This window comes from Phalacrocorax carbo, chromosome 5 (assembly GCF_963921805.1).
Source record: "Phalacrocorax carbo chromosome 5, bPhaCar2.1, whole genome shotgun sequence".
Taxonomy (NCBI): domain Eukaryota; kingdom Metazoa; phylum Chordata; class Aves; order Suliformes; family Phalacrocoracidae; genus Phalacrocorax; species Phalacrocorax carbo.
The window spans coordinates 53485545-53503843 of record NC_087517.1 but is presented as its reverse complement, the minus strand read 5'-3'; the positions used below and the strand labels follow the sequence as shown (position 1 = coordinate 53503843).

Below are 18299 nucleotides of genomic sequence, written 5' to 3'. Positions count from 1 at the left end.
GATCCTCAGCCCCTTCACCCTGGCAGCACCTCCAGGTGCTGGGGGTGCAAACCTTTCTGCACTAGCACTGTAGGACCATGCGGGGTGGATAGAGCTGACTGTACATCTTCATCTGCATGGTCCATGGGGATGGTTGCTGGTGAGTCCCATACCCTGAGTCACATCTTGGGGTGCACAAGTCAGCATGGGCTCAGAATGGGCTAAGAGTGAAGCCCTGTGGACAACTAGTGGCTGATCTTGCTGTCTCATTTAGCTTCTAGCGAGGACACAGAAGCACTGAAGAGCTAGTCCTGTATCTCAAACACCATCCCTACCAGCCTGTCCTCTTTCTCTCCTCGAGAGCCTCTTAGGGTGCTTCAAGATCTTGGTCTTGTTTAAAAGCCTTCCCAAGACGCATAAAGCCTTCCCAAGAACTTGCCTCTTGACGAGTTATTCACAACCAAAGAAACTTCCCACCCCATGCTGCTGGCATGTTAATCCCCTCTTTTAAAATATCAATGGACTCAGTGTTTTTGCATGACCTTGAAGCTCCGTGTATTTGTCCCCCCAGCCCAAGAGCGGCTGGGATGAGCTGGCTCCTGCACCCACACTGTCCCTTCTAGCATCCTCTGCTCTGTGTCCAGCCTTGCCCTGGGGTGCCGAGCTGCTCCACTCCAGACATTACACAGGGCATGAGCTGCACCAGCAGGCAGCTCATCTCTTGGCCAAAAGGAGCCCCCAGTCCTCTCTTTGCAGACATTGAGCTGGGATGAACACATCTAGACGCCGCTGAGCAGAAGCTCCTCATCCCTCCGCAAGCCCTCTGTCCTGCCCTCTGTGTGGAGGAGGAAACCCCCCACTATCTGGGGGACAGGGACAGCTTGAGGTGGGAATTCAGCCCCAGGGCTTTGTCAACCACATCTGGGGGCTGCAGGCTGTGCCACTGGGTGAGGGGCCGGCGTGGGTTGGAGAGCATGTCAGACCAGTGCCGCAGCTGGTTGCCCGTGGCCCGGCATCCCAGGAAGAGTTTGCCGATGGGCTCGTTCTTGGTTACTTTATCATGATCCCAGACAGAGATGACAACTTCCACGTTCTGGGGGGGACACAAGAAAGAGGGTCAGTGGGAGTGGGCTTGCTGCAGTGGGGACCTGCTCAGCCCTGGGTGCTGCAGTGAAGCCCACCTGGATCTGACTGAAAGGCACCTCAAAAACAAACACCTCATTGAAGTAAGGGCTTAAGGTGTTTTTTTTCACACTTGTCTTTTTCTTCTTCCATTTCTTCCTGTTCAGGATGAGATGCACCTTGACAAAAGGATCTGAGGAGAGAGAGGACACGGCTGACACAAGTGACAATTTTTGACTGAGGAGCTCAGCCATGAAACAGCTTCCCTGGGCCAATCCCAAGCAGAGCATGGCATCCCACTTATCACTTCTTGTGGTGAGCATCCACCCCTCTTCCCCTTGCCAGCCACCCCACAGCTCACCTCCCCCTGCTTCCTCCTGCCATGAGCTCCCCATGCTATCCAGCCATGACATTTTCTCCTGGAAAATACCTCCAGCTTCACCCAAAGATGGAATATTTTTGCTGGGGAAGGCTGGGAGCTGGCCAAGGCCTGGGTACGGTGCTGGGAGAGGGAAGCAGGTCTCTACACAGAGAGCTTTCAAGGCTTTGCATCTCTGGGTGCCATCATTAAGGCCTGAGCAAGGGTAGGGAGACCTGAGCATGAGCAGTCCCTGCTGACCTGAGAGCCCATGGGAGTCCATCCGCTTCAGCTTCTTGGCTTCCAGGATGAGCACTGTTAGTTTGCCAGTGCTAGGGACGTAGCGCAGCGAGAAGCAGATCTCACCCAGCTGCTCTTCCTGATGGAGAGATGCCAGTGATGAACACTGGGCAGAGGAGCTGGCTCACCTGGGGCTAGAGCACCAGGCTGGACCAAAGTTTCTCAGGTCTCCCCCATCTTCATGCTTGCCCCCAAGGGGCTGCTTCTTGGGGTGGTGCCAAGCAAAGCAAAAGCAACAATGCGTTCCTCCCGGCAGAGTTTCCCAGCCACGAGGACCAACCTCCACTTTACTGGCCGCCACCAGGTCACTCCACTGCTCGATGACATGCTGCAGGCTGACACTGGCCAGGGGCAGCCGGACCTCGCCAATGATGTCATGCTTGGTGAAGCGATTGAAGTCATAGACCTTCATCACCAGTGTAGATTCAGGCACCTCTGCCTGGGGTACCTGCAGGGGAGGACCCTAAAACCTGGATTCACTCCTTGGTGGCAGCCCTGCCCCATGGAATGGGGAGGCAGATGCAATAACAGGTCTTTCCCTCTGACGCTTCCCCACCCCATTGCAAAGGCATGTCCCTGCCTGGAGAGGTTTATGCCCAGGGAGCAGTGCCCATGCAACACTCCTGATGGGACCATAAAACTGTCATCAGCTGTAGTTTCCTACCTGGAAAATGAAGCTCTCATTGAAGACAGGGTTCAGGGTCTTGCGGTAAACTTTGGTCTCGTACTTCTTCTTCATATCAGACGTTAGGTAGATGATCACATACGGGTCAGATGTGCCTCCACTGTCCATGGCCTTCAGCTCAGCTGCCTGCTTCACACCGACTTTCAGCTTAAAAGGAGCAATGCACAAGGTCACCAGGTGGAGGAGGATGGGGCAGATGACTGGCATCTCAGTGGGAAGCAAGCAAGTGCAGCAGGAGGACACCTCCACACCAAGTGGAGCCAGCAAGGCTGCAGGCGGAGAGAGGTGCAAGAGGGTATGGCCCATCTTGGTGGGCAACAAAGAGGGACCATGCAACAAAGCCTTTTCCCTGCCATGCCGTGGCCACAAGCATCCCCACCTCCTGCGCACGGAAGTTGTACTCCAGGGAGTACTGCAGCTTTCCTTGCGCCTTCTGCTCCACGCCCTGCTCCAGGTCTTCAATCTCAGGCTGGACCTGCAGCAAAGAGCAGCACTACCCTCAGGACATGCTCAGCCATGTCCCTGGCCATGCCGTGCTTCTACCACCCCCAGGACCGGGCAGCATGGCAACAAACCTCCAGGAAAGAGGGAGGGGGGAAGAGGGGAAAGCAGGACGCACAAGGCAGGCTGTGCTGGAGCCACTGACGGCGTGCAAGCTGACTCTTTCCTTCTTCTTGGGCTTCTTCTTGCAACAGCAGCACCTGACGATGCAGATGAGGAAGAGGAGGAGGAGAACTGCCACTGCCACAGCCACAGCAATGAGCACCCATTTGGGTACTGGTGTGATGTTCAGGGAGTGGAGATGGACAGAGGAGTTAAACTCAAGCGAAAATGTGAAGAGTGCATTTAAACCCCTTCCTGGTGCTTCAGCATTAAGGAGTTGTACTTTCAAAATTGCCCCTATAATCCTAGACAGGCCCAATGCAGGGAGGCCACAGCTGGAGACCATTCCCCAAATGGGTAGCAATGTTCTACACTCCTTGAGCAGCACAGTACCACTCTGCAGCATCCCTACCCTGATGGACCTTGCTGAAAAAAGGGATTTGGAGGGAGGGAGAAGTGGATACACAGCCTCAAAGTCCAGGAGCCCTCCCAGGATAATGCTGCCTGATAGATCAGGGTAAGTGCAACCATACTCACGTGGGATCCGGCTAAGCCAGCTGCCCAGGAGTCCTGGCTCAGCTGTGGTGATGATGGCCACAGGGCTACTGGCAAGCAGGGAGTCCGTCACCCTGCCTTTTCTGGCTGCCACTGCCATTGCTAAGCCAGGATGACCTGGGGATGCAAGCAAAAATAACAGTGTCGGGGTTTCCTTTCCAGTACAACATGTGCTGCTGGTGGCCCAGGGTTCTAACGAAAGCAAACACAATTAAAACATAGAGCCCAGTGTAAGCATTTAGGGCTTGGCCACTTTGGCAATGAGGTGCAAAATAGATCAGGAGGGAGCCACAGGCAGAGCTGGGCTCTGCGCCAGCTGGCCCCTCACCTACAGCCTTCTTATTTATATACTTGCAAGCCTGCCTTCAAAAAGGGGAAGGAGCAGGGAGGATGTATTAGGGAGTTTTACTTTGTTTTTGAGAAGAGGAATCGCCTGGCTGTAGAAATAAAAAACCCCAAGAGCTCTTTTTTGCTGGCTACTCCCTGGCCAGGCTGCATGAGCTGAAGGGTTTGTTCAGCCCCAGGCAAGCCCCACCGTTAGCTAACACCCTTTTCCGGCTGTTTTCCCCCCTCTCACAGGGCTGAGGAGCAGGAGGGCTTGCTCCTTGGCTTGCAGTAGGGCTGGTGCCTGGTGCCTGCATTGCAGGTGGCAGTGGTGCCACCAGGCTGGGGTCACACTGGCTCAGAAACTTTGCATAAGCCTGACCGTGCACATGGCAACGCTGACGCAGCTTAAGGGAAGGTTTCAAATTTAAAGCTGAATAGTTTTTCACTACTGGTTTTGCCATAGCAAGGCTCTTATTCTAGCATGAACACTTCCCTGTAGCCAAAACTTCCTTCTTGCCTCCTTTTAGGTGAGGAGTGGCAGCAGAAGAGGTGTGCCAAGATGTGGGCTGTGCTGCAAGTGGGTCTGCATCCATCACGGTGCTGGTGGCACCTGGTCCTGGTGCCATGAGCAAGACTGGCAGGTATGTGCCTGTTTGCCTTGGCTGCCCCAGCTGCCTGCCCTGCATCCAAGCAGGTCCCTGCTCAAGCAGCCAACGCTGCCTTGCTCTGCCTGTGCTCTGCCCACATTCTTCCCATCCTACAGGGTCAGGGGTCCTTGCATGGTTATCCTTCTGAGGAGAAGCCACCTCTGCGCTTCCCTGTGCTGAGCCCGTGAAGGCAGCAAGAGCCTTTAATTCTTCCAACAGTGTGCTTTGCTGTGTGCAGGCATAGGGCTGACGGGACATGGGAATTGCCATCATCCCTGTGGCATCATCACTGGGGCAATGAGGTGCAGGTTAAGTGACTTACCCAGAGTCACCTGGAACAACTCTGCCATTGGACACCTGAGCTTTGCTCGCAGCCTCGCCACCAGCAGCTTAAATGATCAGATTCTCCTGTCCCCACAGGCGGAAATTTGTGGCCAGCAACGTGCCTGTGATATTTAGGAGGCACCAGACTGCGGCTTCAGGCTGTGGCGGTGGGTGGACACAACAGCATGGGTGAGCAGGCACCCACCCAGCACAGAATTGGGTGTCTCAGCACTTTTTCCCTGCCAGACCCCCATGGGCTTTGTCACATTAGTCTGATATTGGCCCTGGTTCAAAAAAAAAAAAGCCCATTCCAGCCCTGGGGGGTGATCTGAGCCGCTGTTTTGGTGACAGTGGGGACAGCCCAGCTGCAGTATGGGAGAGGCAGTGCAGACTTGGTGGGCTCTGCAGGGAGCATCAAGCATCCCTACTCCTGGAAAAGGGGCCGCGGGAGCCCTGCTTCTCACTCCCACCCTGTGCTGACTGGACTCCCAAAATCAGACTTACCAACACGTCTCCTTCCCAGTCTCAGTCTCCTTTTTTCCCTGCGTGGGCTCCAGGCTCAGCTGCCACACATGGCAGGGGCACGCTGCGGGGTGAGATGGGACCCTGCCAGGTGTGGAGCCGAGGGTGCAGCAGGGATGGTGGCTGCACAGCACAACCGAAACAGGAAAATCTGCTTTGCCAGTGCAGGAACGAGGCGGCCCCAGCAGCTCAGTCAGCCCCACCTTGCTGCTGACCAAAGCTGTGCTCACGCAGGTGAAAAGCCAGCAGGGAACTCCCTGCTGGACCAGGAAGCAAAATCTGCCTGTGAGAAGCTGGTGGGCATCACTGCCCAGCTCTGTGCCCCAGCAAATTCTGTTCTTCATGTTATCCCTGTAGCGATACTGGACTGAGTAGCTTCAGACACTTCGCACAAGGGGACGGACGCTTGCACGGGGATGGGTGCACGGCTGTATCCATCCCGGGTAAGGTCTGCACTTGGGGAGCCCAGCTTGTTGGCCCACAGGGGCACACAGAGGTTTAATGCACTATGTGAATGCCTGGGAAATGTGTGCAGCAGTGGGGATAAACAAGGATGCTTCACTCCAATGTGGCAGGGAGGACAGATGGAGCGGGGGGATACTGGATATACTGGGTATACTTGGGTGGCTCCATCCCCCAGCTCCAACAGAGCAGCACCAGGCACACAGCCAGGAGCAATTTCACCGGCATCCCTGTTGCATTAAATTTATGCTTGCACACTTCCTCCCTTGCTGCCAATTCAGCAAAGTCAGCCCAAAACCTGCCTTGTTTTGTCAAGTTTGCAGAAATTTGGGGCGGTGCAGGAAGCAGGGAGTGATAGTACCAGCGTCTGATGGCTGATGCAGACATGGTGGGAGAGGCCACCAGAAACCAGACCCATGCCAGCTCTGCCCGGCCACTGGTCCTACCAGATTTTCACATGGCCACCAAGGTGTTGTCACACAGGGCACCTGGCCATGGGAAAGGTGCCAGGGCTGCCCCTCGGCCACCAGAAACGGCCATGCTTGCAAGTGCCCTGCACTCCTGCTGCTCAGAGAAGCATCATCTCCAGGAGCAGGAGATGCTGTGGGAACAATGCTGCAGCAAACCTCTTGAGGGGGAAACACAGATGGAAAACATATTTTTGTTCTAAACTGGCTGTCCCGGAGGATGCACAGGAGAAATGCATAAGTGGGACGGGGCAAAAGAGAACATGCCCAATAAAATCAGTCAGGGAAAGGGGGTTTGCATATGCATGTGAAAAGCTAAGTGCATCAGTAGCCTTTCTGAGAGGCTTGCTAGAGGCAAGCATCTCGGTGAAACCAAGCTACCTAGGACCCCAGTTGCAGCCCATGCTTTGGGAGAAGATTTGGTGATGCTGGTGATAACCTGGTGCTACACAGGGGAATGGCTGCTTGGCCTTAACACAGATGAGTTTGGTCTCCTTTGGAGGGACCAGGCTGGGAAGGCTGCTGCTCTGGGCCGTCTTCCAGCAGCAGGGCAGGGACATGCCCCGGCTGGGCAAGGGAAAAGCGGCAGGACAGCAGCCGCTCCTCTGTGTCAGCCCCACGCCCCCACCCTCCCTGCCAAATCTCACTCTTGAGCAGAAAAGGAGTGTTGAAATACCCTGGCAACATGAGCATCACAGGGCTGGGTGCCACACAGCCCACCTGGAAAAGCAAGATCCCAGACCAAAAATCACCCCTGTTCAGGTCAGTGTGCAAGAGGCAGCTTTCAGAAAAGAAGGGAAAAGGAACTCAAAAACATTACAGTAAAATCGCAACTGTGGTGAGCCCCACTGCACCCTGCCACACTCTGCACCAGCCTTTGTCCCTGGCCCAGCTCCCTGCATCTGCCTGCATAAGCTGCATGCAGCTCTTGAACAGGTACCCCTATATATTCAGTCAAAAACACAGCCATTATATATTCAAGGGCTAGAAAATGAGAGGTCTGGAAGCATTCTATAAATACCCTGGCTACAGAAACTGCAGCGCTTGTGGGCAGTGAGTGGCAACTGAGCACAAGCTCCTGGAGAGCCTGAAAAGCAGGACCAGGGCTGAGCCCCTTCCCCAGAGCATGGCCATGGCTGATGCCAGCCTGGACGACCATGAGCTGCCCTGTGCAGCGCTTGCTGGGAAATGCAGTCTGGCCTGGGCACGATGCCAACGCACCGGCCTGCCTACAAATCCCAGCACGCCAGGGAGTGGAGCTGCCCGGCTCCTGCCTGCTTCCTGCCAGCACGGGGAGAGGGAAACATAAACAGCAGCATCTTGGACAGAGTTTGGGTGCTGCTGCTGGACACACTGCACCAGGGAGCAGAGGCAGCACTCGCGGTGAGTTTGGGCTTTTCTCTCTAGCAAAATCCTGGCTGTGTACAGTGGGGTAATAGCTGCTCTATGCTACGCAGCTGTAGGATGAGCTGCACGGACCAGCAAGCATCTGCCTGAAATGCTTTTCTGCATGTCTGGTGTTGCGTGCATGGCGGGGTGCTCACAGGAGAGATGCGTGCATGTGCATATACATATATCTGTATGTAAGTAATACCGCAGTTACTAGAGGCAGGTAGATGGAAAGAAGTCAGGCTTGGTTTGCAGCACTTGGAAGTACAGAGCAGAGATTAGGCGGCGTTCTCCCTCCAGGAAGGTCTGGTCAGCTCTGTTGCCTCCTCTCATTTCATTTTCACTTTTAGAAAAGTGCTTGGCTGAAATTTGGTCAGAGGAAAGCTTCTCCCTGCTCAGCAGACAAGGGCTGGTGGTTGCCACCCTCTGCCCTGTTCTGTGGGAAGATGCCCCTTCCCAGCATGGGTTTGGGTAGAAGAAGCAGAAGGATGCTCAGCATCTCCTGGTTTTCCAGCCACCTCCTGGCTGGGGGAGCAGTTGAGGAGTGTACATGCACACATTGAACCCCCATGGCAAGGCTCTGGCTTTTGGGGCTGGCATCAGCCAAGTGCATTTCCTATCAGTCCAGACAACACTTTGCACAGCCCCTGAATCATAAAAATGAATTAAAGAAAACTGGGGCAAAAGAAGGGTTTCCCTGGAGACCCTGACTTCCCCTTTACACTGTGTGCTGGCTTTCGTCAACGCTTGCACACACCCCAAACCCAGTAATCAGGTAGCACATGAACTAGTAAATAAGGTTTTAACCCCCCTGCCATTCCCAGCACAACTGTGCAGAGACATCATTGCTGCCTCTGCTCTCCAAAGAAACCCCACAGTGTACTTGTTGGAGCTGCTGGGTGGAAACAACTCCTGTGGAGTGCCCCTCAGTGGGAACGGGAACAGTGCCCATCCCACAGGCTGAATCCTAAAAGTCCACTTCTAACACTGACTAGTACATAGAGATGAAGTATACAGCATGGTGGTTACAGAAACCACAGGACTTTGGTGTGCAAAAATAAATGTGATTTCTTATTCAGTTGCTAGGCATAGGCAGACCATGTAACCCCTCATGACTTTCATCTGCCAGACCTGGTTTAGCACAGCCTGCATAGAGACCTTTAGTGTAGGAGCTGGCTGGCTCAGAGGGCTGTGGAGGGGTAGACCAGCCCCATCAGCAGGATCCTGTCCTGCACCCAAGCCCTCACCACATGTCTCTACTTACTCAGGCCTTTTGCAGCTGCAGATGAGCTGCTCACACAGTGAACTTGCTTATTTGTGGATACAAATTCTCCATTCGAACAAAAAAAGGTAGCAAGAAAGGCAATAAGGATGCAAACTAGAAGCCTATCCATAAGATCTGACGTATTTTGGCTTTTTAGCTCCAATCTCCAAACCCTAGTTAAGGTACATAAAAACTAACTTATTTTGCTGGGAAGAGCTTCACGACGACCTTCAGCAGTTCCCCCTAGAGCTTCTGGCGGGTGCGGGGGAGAAGCAGTGATCTGTGATTGAAAAGCCACTTCATCATATTTAATTGGAACTATTAGACTAGGCTTTCTCACAGCAGAGCAGGAGCAGGTTCATTTGGGCTGCTCTGCCTGGTAGGTAGGATGTCCCCTTTCTTTTCCACTCTTCCCCCTCTCTAGATTGGCTATATTATAATGCATCAATTTAATTGTATATTTTCTCTTTGAGGCTGAAAGTTGAAGATGGCAGAGCCTGAAAGCACCATCATAAACACCGATGTGAAACAGGTAAAAGGTTGTTCATTACAAAACACACATCCTGTATTTCTAAAGCAAGTTTTGAAATGCCACCGCAGGAGAGGACACACCACAGCTGGGAGCTGTAGTGGCCTGAATTGCCTGTGCCTAGGTTTCAGCAGAAGTGGCCTGTCCCAGGGCTTCTGGGCACCTGGTCCCAGTGAGGTCTGTGTGATTTCCACATGAGAAGAGGTTGCATGACTAAACCTCCAATTGCATGGACAGGAGCATTTGCTCACACTTAAATTTTGGAGCAGCCAGTAAGAAAGCAGCAGCTTCTGTACATATATATAGACTTTATTAGACTCTCCAGAACAGACACAAATGAAAGGTAAAGCCACCAGTATGTGCAGAGAAACACAGAAGTGCCTAGCTCAGCACAGACAACCATGGCTGTGCTGTGGCGACAAATACAAGAATTATGAAGCAATCCCCTCTGATGTAAGCTGTCCCCAGAGCATATGGCACTTACCAGACAGGTTAGTGTTTCACAAGTGCCTGCCCCATCCTTGGTGGCCTGAAGATGAAGATAGGGCTTAGTACCTCTTCTCCAAAGACCCTCTGGCATCAGAAACCATAACATACGAGTGATGCCTCCAACACTCAACCCCACCAGCCTGGTCAGTGGAGCCCTGTGTCCTCCTGCTCACCCCACCCCCCAAGGCTCCTTCTTTGCTGTCCCCTCGCCCCTTTTTCCCTCCCTGTCCTGCAGAAAGACCCCAGTGAGGCACTGGTCATTGCGGTGACCACCAGAGCCATCTTCAACCTGGAGGAGGAGCACAAGCTTTACCTGGAGAAAGGCAAGGAGGAGTACACAAGGTACCAGCAGGCCAACCAAGACAAGCCCCTGCCACCTGGCACGGCCTTCGCCTTTATCCAGGTGAGCCCCATGCCTGGCCCTGGGCACATACGGACACTCACAGGATGGGGTGAAAGGTCAGCTTTCCCAACTTTCCCAGCTTTAGGTCTTAACTCCCATCAGAGTGCAGATATGCCTGTCCTGGCCTCTTAGTCTCATTACAGGGCATCGAGACCTGTGCTCCTCACCAGTCCCACTTGTCCACCCCTGCTCTGGTGGGGTATCCTGCTCCCTGCCCCCCTGTCAACAGCTTTTGCAGGATGGTCGCTCCGTCTGGCTCTCCATAACATGCTAGGCTTGCTGACGAATGCAGCACAATCCACTAACCTTAACAGTGAAAGAGATGCAGCAAAACCGTCACAGTCATGTCACTTTAGAAGACCCTCATCTTCTCCTCACAGGCAGTGCAGCATGTGAATGAGAAGATCCTGGAGAGCAACCCAGCAGAGAAGGACCTCTTTGACATCCTGGTGCTCTCCAACAACAGCCCAGAGAGCAGTGTGCGCATCATCAACAGCGCCAAGCACTATGGTAAGGGGGACCCCATCCCTGCGGGTGTCTGCTTCTCCCGGGAGGCTGCGAAGCAGATAAGGCACCACAGTGGAGCAGGGGACACAAGGGGAAGGGGTTATTTTGGAAACAAGCCCAATTCCTGCCAGCCCCATGCAGCTTGCCTAGGCAGATCCTGGCTCCCTTTGGCCACATCCTTTGCATCAGGGGGTCTGGCAGCATTTTGCACAGCCTGGGCATCCTCAGGCAGCTACTAATAAAACAGAGTTCTTAAAAAACCTAAATCCCAGAGTGCTGTCAGGAAGGATCATTTAAGGGAGGGATGAAGGGAATATTTAACTGCATTCTGCAGTTTTGTAGGAGCAACAGGGCAAGAAGATGCAGCAAGAACAGGGGCAGGTTCCCCACACAGCACTGGGAAATTAATTACCCTGAGCTCTGCAGCAAAGCACATCAGGACCCTGGGAGGGGGGCATGCAAGAAGGATGTTACCCCTTAACAGACTTTGCTCACATCCCCTGACCCAAAGGCCTGGAGATCTCCAAGTTCTGCTTTGTCAGTGACGAGGACTCTACACAGTACCTGAAGTCCCACGGGGTCAAGCTCTTCCTCTCGGCTGACAGGATAGATGTCTGCAATGCCCTCCGGAGAGGTGAGTTCTCCCCTCTATACCACGTCCCCAAACTCCTGACACCCGAGCAGCCCAGTACCAAGAGGCAATGCCAGAGCTGATGCTTTCACAGGGGCAAGGGTGTGAATGGCACGTTAATTACTAGTATAGTCCCCACCAGCAGCCTGCAAACACACCAGGGTTTCTCAGATGCCTCCACAAGTCACTAAGTGCTTTATGCAAAATTCTGGCCATAGCTCTGCCATGGGGTGGTCGTTCCCTGCCTGACACTTAAGCCTTTCTAACCAAAGATGCTGCCTGTTGCTGTTCCCTGGATCAGTGAGTGCATCAGCGATTCCCAGGGCTTTGTGAGGATGCTATAGAAATTTGCTTTCTTGGTACCTGCAGAGTTACCTTGTGCTCATTGATAGATGTAAGCACATGCTTGACCTGGATCAGAGGGAGTGCAATCTCCCCTGCAGCTCTAATGGGGTTAATCGCCTCCTTATTAATTTGCTTGGGTATGAGCACATCAGCTGGCCAAGGTCCTTCAAGGTCAGGAGCAAAGCCATCTGCAACCTGGGCTTTCCTTTGCTGCACAGTACATTCCTTGAGCCTCCTTAAAGAGCATCATTGCTCTGACAAGTGTCTCTTATCTGGGGCCTCAGTCCACAGATGAGGGCAGGCACGGAGCAGCCTGTAAGAAGAGGCATGTAATTAAGCCAATTACCCCAATCAAGTGGAGGTGCCAGTCCCTATTACTCACAGCACAGAGTGCTAAATCTGGGCATTAAAGCCAGGCTTGGCAGAGCAAGAAAGCACCAGGAGGAGGCCCGCTCATGCCTACACAACCACCCATCATCTCTTAGCAGACTAAGTATCTCTCCAGACATCAGTCTCTTGTCAGCAGTGCTTTCTCAGCCATCCTCATCGCAGGGATAACACAGCCCTAGAAAGGCTGAGCTGACCCCCACAGAAAGTCCCCTGGCTTGTAGACCCTGACATTTGTGGTGTGGGACAGGGATGTAGCAGACACACGGGGAGGAGCTGGCCACGCATGAGCTGCCCCCAGGAGGGGGTGTCCCTCCTGAGCCCCACCTTGCTCTGTGTCACAGGGGTCTCGGCAGCACTTGTCTTCCAGCAGGAGGTGCAGGCCCCCAGCACCCCACTCCGCGTGGTGTTTGATGGGGATGCCGTGCTCTTCTCCAACGAGACGGACCGGGTCTTCCAGGAGCAGGGCCTGGAGGGGGCTGTGCAGTATGAGCAGGCAATGGAGGCCGTACCCATGGGAGAGGTGAGCAAGCCATCCCACTTTGATGGGCATCCACAGGCTCTGCACCCACTATGAGAATCTCTCCAGCTAGGGCTTTGCCATGAGTAGCCAAAAAGAAAGCACAAATCCTTACAGGTTCCCTTTGTGCCCACCACTTGGTCCCTGGTGTGGGCCTGATCTGGAGTCCCACTGGAGATGGATCTGGCCCAATGTCTCCTATAAGCGAGCATCAGCTCCTAAATATCCAGGGTTGTGCTTACCTCCACTTCAACTTTCACAGGCTGGGACCTCTTGCTGTGCAAGTCCCTGCAAAGACTCAGACCCAGAGGCACCGTTTGCTGGGATGTACCTTCCTGGCCACTTTGGGATTAGGATGAGCACCACAATGTTCCCCTTCCACCCAAGCGCCCCGGTGCACAGCAGCAGTCCCAGCACTGCCCAGTCCTGCACCCCACAGGCATCCCTGTGCTCTGCAGAGCCCTGAGAGACCCTGGAAGAGGAACAAGTAGTTTGTACAGGCAGAGTAGAAGTCTCCTTATTTCCCACCCACTCTAAAGTATATTGCTGTGCTTCCAGGGTCCCCTGAAGGCTTTTGCTGTGCACCTTGGGAAGATCCGCAAGAAGTTCAGCCAGGAAAAATCCCCCATCCGCACCTACCTGGTGACTGCCCGCAGTGGCCAGGACATGGGCATCCGGGCCATCAAGACGCTCCGTGAGTGGGGTCTGGCCATTGACGAGGCTTTCTTCATGGGCGGGGCTCCCAAGGGCCCCATCCTCGCCCAGATCCAACCCCACATTTTCTTTGACGATGGCCTTCATAACATCCAGGGGGCTCAAGATGTGGGCGTACCCTCTGCCTGGGTCCCTTCCTGCTGCTGATGGGCTGCAGGCCAGCAGTCCTCCCTCCCCACAGCACAGGGAACTGGGCCAGTTGATGGCAAACCTTCTGGTGGAAAGGGAAGGATTTCCTAACCTGCAACAAGCAAACCTCAGGGAAAGCAGGCAAAAGAATTGCATGAGAGCACGGACTATAAAGCAAGACTTGATGTTCACTTCTGCTCCTGATATGATGTCCTTTAGGTCTTAGGATAGAGCCAGAAGATGCAACTGCTCCAGGAAAGAAGGACACCCTTGCTGTGATGCTGAAGACTATCACCTACCTGCCCTGTAGGAGCCAGAGACTTTTTTCTTCTACAAAGAAATAAATGAAGCTATTATCCCACACACGAGCTAAATGAAGGATGAAACCAAGCACTAAAGATGCTAACTTTGGCTATGTTCAGACAGCCTCCAGATTTACACCCAGGACCTCTGCCTAAAGGGAGCCCTCAAGACCCTGCCTCACCAGACACACTAAGATTCATTTCCTGGGGAGGCTGATGTGTTAGCAAGTCCTTCAGGCAGCTCCAGCCAAACTCAGCAGAGGGAGAAAGACTTCAAAGCTATAAAGGACCTACAAAGTTTTTAGAAATGGGTGACCAGGTTGACAAAAGAAAGCCCAAGTTGTGGTCCTATATAGAAGAGAGGTGACCACAAGTCACCTTTCCTTAAGCATGCAGACTGCTTACAGAGTGCCAGGTCACCCAGGCAAGGGACAAGATTACAAGCCAGGTCCGAGGTCTATCCAGGAGGCAGAGCTGCCATGTAGCTCTGGTGTCACTCCAGGAGAGGGCGCTGGAGATAGGCTGGCTACAGCACAAGCCATGCAGGGGCCAGGGCTGCATACAATTGACCAGGATGGGACAGGGTGCCCAGGCCTGAGCTTAAATGGGTCTCTAGGGCCATGGGCAGAGGGCATGAGTGGGGGGGCCCAGGTGCAGCTGCTTGGCACAGACAGGGTTTCTGGGTGTGCTCAGGACCCTGCTTGGCACCAAGCCACACCCTGTGCAGGGATACCTCTCCTTCAGCAATTTGGACTCTGCTCCTCATTTTCCTGGGGAGCAACAGCCCCTCAAGATTCATTTGCAGGTTTCTTTCCCCAGGACTGGATGTGAGCGGTTGTCACTAGAAGCTGCTGTACTGCACCCCAAATTCCTGGGAGCTCCCCAGACCACCATGTAAGAAAATACAAACTGGCTGCTCAGGGCAGTGCCTGCTGGGTGGCAGCGATATTATGAACAGAGGAGGTGGCTTAGGTTTTTTTATCCCAGCATAATCAGAAAGTAATTTTTTTTTTAATGATTTACAAGCGTCACTCTCACCAATGCTTTCTTCCCCGCACTAAATAAATAACAAGCAACCCCCTGTGAGCACTTGTCCCTCACAACCACGTTCAGCAGTGTGGGAGGAGAGTTGGGATAACTCAGTGCTCCTTTAAGGACAATCAGTTCTTTTATCCAGTCTTACACGTGTACTTCAAGAGGCATTAAATACACAAGAAGCCTTCAGTGGTGTTTGGATTAGGCCCCTGAACATCTTCTTGCATCTGTGTTCCCAAGCCCACTCCCCCCACTCACTACCCTGGACTTGGGGGCTCTGCACATCTCGCCCTAGCAAGGGGAGCTGCTTGGCCCCGCCATGCCACTGGCACAGGTCCTGTCCCTGCCACCGTGGCCGCCATATGAGTCCAACCTCGGCATTGCCAGGGCAGGGTATGCATGCCCATGTGCAGGGCTTTGGTAGGAAGCTACCTCTAGAAATGCAAAGCCCAGCATTTTTTTAGCACTGGCAGTCTGGCCCCCTGGCCCTTTTGCTCAGTCCAGATGCTGAAATAAGATGTCTCAGGATGGCAACATCTACAACATCAGCTACTCATCATTCGCTAATAACGCTAAGCATCCATCAGCCTCAATCTCTGAGCAAACATTAATTACAGGATGCTCAAAACATGCCTGGTGAGTAGGTACAGATGTTCGTCCCACTTTTGTGCAGGTCAGATACCACTGTGCTTGGTGCAGGGATCTAAGCATCCATCTCCAGCCCCGCTCACCATGTACATCTGGCTGCTTTAGTGGCAGCTGGTGGTGGAGACATGGACCTGGCAGTGGTGGCAGTGGTGGTGGTCCCAGACATCCTCTGCTGCTCCAACCCATTGCCTTTGCTGGAAGGAGCTCAGTCAATGCCTTGGCCGAGGGGGAATTAGCTGAGTCAAAGGTGGTGGGGACAGAACCACGTGAGCTTTTGCAGGATGCAAGCTGCTGAGGCAGGGGGAAGGAGCCATGTGCCTTCCTCCAGCACTGTCAGCACAGTGGGGGATGACAGGGCGAAACATGTCCAAAATGGGAAAAAAGGAAGGAAGCTCAGGGTTTAAGGGATTGCATCATATGGGGCCAAGTGCAGCTGCCTCAGGGCATGGTTCAAAGGTGTAGCATCAAAACTGCCCTTTATTGTCCTGCTCTAAAGACAGAGCACCCTCTGGCAAGGACTGCTGCAGCTTCCCCCCCTGCTGCAAGGGCAAACTTGTTGTTTCTGTCTTAGAGGCATCTGTAATAAGTTCAGTAATGCTTGGGATGTTCCTCAGGTCTCGGCTTTCTGAGGCATTTTAATGTCCCTCCTTCAAGGGGTTGCTGGTGCCCTAGGGTCTCCTGGTGCTGTTACAGCCCAAAGGCAGTTTAGTTGCTGCAGCTGTTTGTGGGATGCTTCTCTCATACCCATCTCAGGTTTTTGGGGCCAGAACAATGGAGGAGCAGGTCACACCACCATGCCACCCACAGGGACAGGCTCCCTTTGAGCCCTGCTGGGTTTCACACCTTTCCACTCCAGGAAAAGAAATGAAGGGGTGCAAATGGGTGCAAAGGGAACTCTGCGGATGTGCACTTGATTCTGGCCATTGCTTTTCAGCAACCCCGCATCATCTGAGCCGAAGCTGCCCAGTGTCAGGGTTGTCCCCCCCCGGCACTGACCTGCCATTGCTTGGGACACCCCCATGACACCCTCCCAGTGCAGGGAGGGAAGAAGGCGATGCCCCTGCTCCACTCAGGCATAGGCAGGCCGGCTGCCTCCTCCACTGAGCCCAGCCCCATCAGTGGTGCTGAACAAGTGGTGCTTGTTTCAGAGGTAGCGCGTGACCCCAGGGATCACAGGCTGCAGCCAACTGGCCCCACAGAGTTTGCAGGAGATCTTTGTCCGGGAGTGTTCCCTTAATCCTCCACTCACTTCACCAGTAAATTTAGGGTGGCAACACTAAAAAACCAACCTAGCACTGTGACAGAGAAAGGAATTTTTTATGAAAAGGTGGTGCTGTGGGGGCGGGGGGAAGATTGGCAGGTGTTTAGCTGCTAACAGGCATCTGCATTGGCAATGTCTGAGCCATTCAGTTTTATTGTCTCCTGGCTGCAGCAGGAAAGGATGACAGAGGCTGCAAGACCTGGTCACAGCTGTGGTGTCTGCCAGGGATGCTCCTGCACCTCCCTCCACCCACAACCTACAAGAACCTTTGTCCGTGAGCACAGGGCAAGCATCTTCACATTTTTGACCTAACCCTAAACCACCCTGGTGGCAGAGCTCCTTGCAAAACACTCAGGGGTTTGCAGTCAGAGAGGCTGAGATGCCAAGTCCCATGCTGCAAATAATTATTAACAGGGTGTTTTGCATGCAGAAGCTTAGAGAGTGTGTGCAAAGCCACAGACTGTGTTTGCCAAGGTGCTTAAACATGAGTTCAAGATCTTAACCCCAGACAGGCACGCTGGAAAATGCTGGCTGTGATCGCAAGTGAAGGTGGGACTTAGCAGAAAGGTGACAGTAAATAGGTGGGAATTAAGAGCCTTTATGGGCATATTCACACAGCAGCACCTGCCCCAGGAGGTCAGGATTGATTCCCCAAAAAGGAGCCAAGTTGTTGCTCCCACTCCAAGGAAACACATTGCCATTTTAAACCGATCCTTAGGTCACCATGGGGTATCGACCCTCGTCTTTCCAAGCCCACACTCCTCCCAGGACCAGAAGGCTCAATTGCTTTTGTGGTTTGTCACATGGAGATGTAATTGCATAAATGATGATCTTCTTGAGGCAACTTCAAATGGAAATTAAAGGAAATAATTAAACGACATCTAGGGCTGGCCAAGAAAATGAGATGGATGGCATGCTTGGATGAGGCTGGAGGCACATATCTGCATTATGCATGGAGATCCCACCTGTAAGCCAATACCCTCCGCCCCAAGCCAGGCTTGTGAGGCCCCAGGGACCACAGCAGGGATTGCTCAAGGCAGGCGATGAGGTGAGTTGGATCCCGGTGCTCCCATTCACATCCTGGCGTGGGAGTCAGTGGATCTATGCCATCATTGCCACTTACCACCCCATCCCGTCAGCTGCCGGTCACGGTACCTGCTGCCATTGCCTGCCGTGGTTGTTGTTGCCCATCCCCAGCAATTTCAGCCTGCTGCAAAATAACTCAGGTGAGGCAAACACCACGAGATCCCTGCCCGAGGAGCAGACAGGGCTCACAGATGGGGTGAGGCAGGCCCCCTCCTCCCCGAGACAGGTGCTGGGCGTGTCCCCAGTGCGGGGGAGGATGGGCTGGGGGATGTGGAAGGATGTCCGATGCCAAGCAGGATCAGGCATGGG

At 53.5% G+C, this 18299-nt stretch overlaps 2 protein-coding genes across 2 annotated transcripts; one reads left to right on the top strand and one right to left on the bottom strand.

Moving 5' to 3' along the window:
* Positions 1-458: 458 nt before the first annotated feature.
* SYT8 (synaptotagmin 8) lies at positions 459-5532 on the bottom strand. The gene is made up of 9 exons (XM_064453330.1): positions 5405-5532; positions 3585-3719; positions 3064-3221; positions 2824-2919; positions 2424-2591; positions 2040-2207; positions 1721-1838; positions 1161-1294; positions 459-1072 (listed from the first exon to the last, which is right to left on the bottom strand). Exons 2-9 carry the CDS (start codon positions 3700-3702, stop codon positions 839-841), a joined length of 1194 nt encoding a protein of 397 aa, XP_064309400.1. The 5' UTR covers positions 3703-3719; positions 5405-5532; the 3' UTR covers positions 459-838.
* Positions 5533-7591: 2059 nt separating this feature from the next.
* LOC104049227 (cytosolic 5'-nucleotidase 1A) lies at positions 7592-15046 on the top strand. Its single transcript, XM_009509869.2, has 7 exons — positions 7592-7734; positions 9478-9536; positions 10258-10425; positions 10806-10935; positions 11444-11566; positions 12640-12818; positions 13374-15046. The coding sequence occupies exons 2-7, from the start codon at positions 9492-9494 to the stop codon at positions 13674-13676; spliced, it is 948 nt and encodes a 315-aa protein (XP_009508164.2). The 5' UTR covers positions 7592-7734; positions 9478-9491; the 3' UTR covers positions 13677-15046.
* The last annotated feature ends 3253 nt before the right edge of the window (positions 15047-18299 follow it).

What these genes read in the sequence shown, in the direction of transcription:
- LOC104049227 (XM_009509869.2), top strand. Translation starts at nt 9,492, where the DNA reads ATGGCAGAGCCTGAAAGCACCATCATAAACACCGATGTGAAACAG. An exon ending in CAACAGCGCCAAGCACTATG is followed by an intron (nt 10,936 to 11,443) that starts GTAAGGGGGACC and finishes CCTGACCCAAAG; the next exon opens with GCCTGGAGATCTCCAAGTTC. An exon ending in AGGCCGTACCCATGGGAGAG is followed by an intron (nt 12,819 to 13,373) that starts GTGAGCAAGCCA and finishes CTGTGCTTCCAG; the next exon opens with GGTCCCCTGAAGGCTTTTGC.
- SYT8 (XM_064453330.1), bottom strand. Translation starts at nt 3,702, where the DNA reads ATGGCAGTGGCAGCCAGAAAAGGCAGGGTGACGGACTCCCTGCTTGCC. An exon ending in GCTCCAGCACAGCCTGCCTT is followed by an intron (nt 2,920 to 3,063) that starts GTGCGTCCTGCT and finishes TCTTTGCTGCAG; the next exon opens with GTCCAGCCTGAGATTGAAGA. An exon ending in TGCCTTTCAGTCAGATCCAG is followed by an intron (nt 1,073 to 1,160) that starts GTGGGCTTCACT and finishes TGTCCCCCCCAG; the next exon opens with AACGTGGAAGTTGTCATCTC.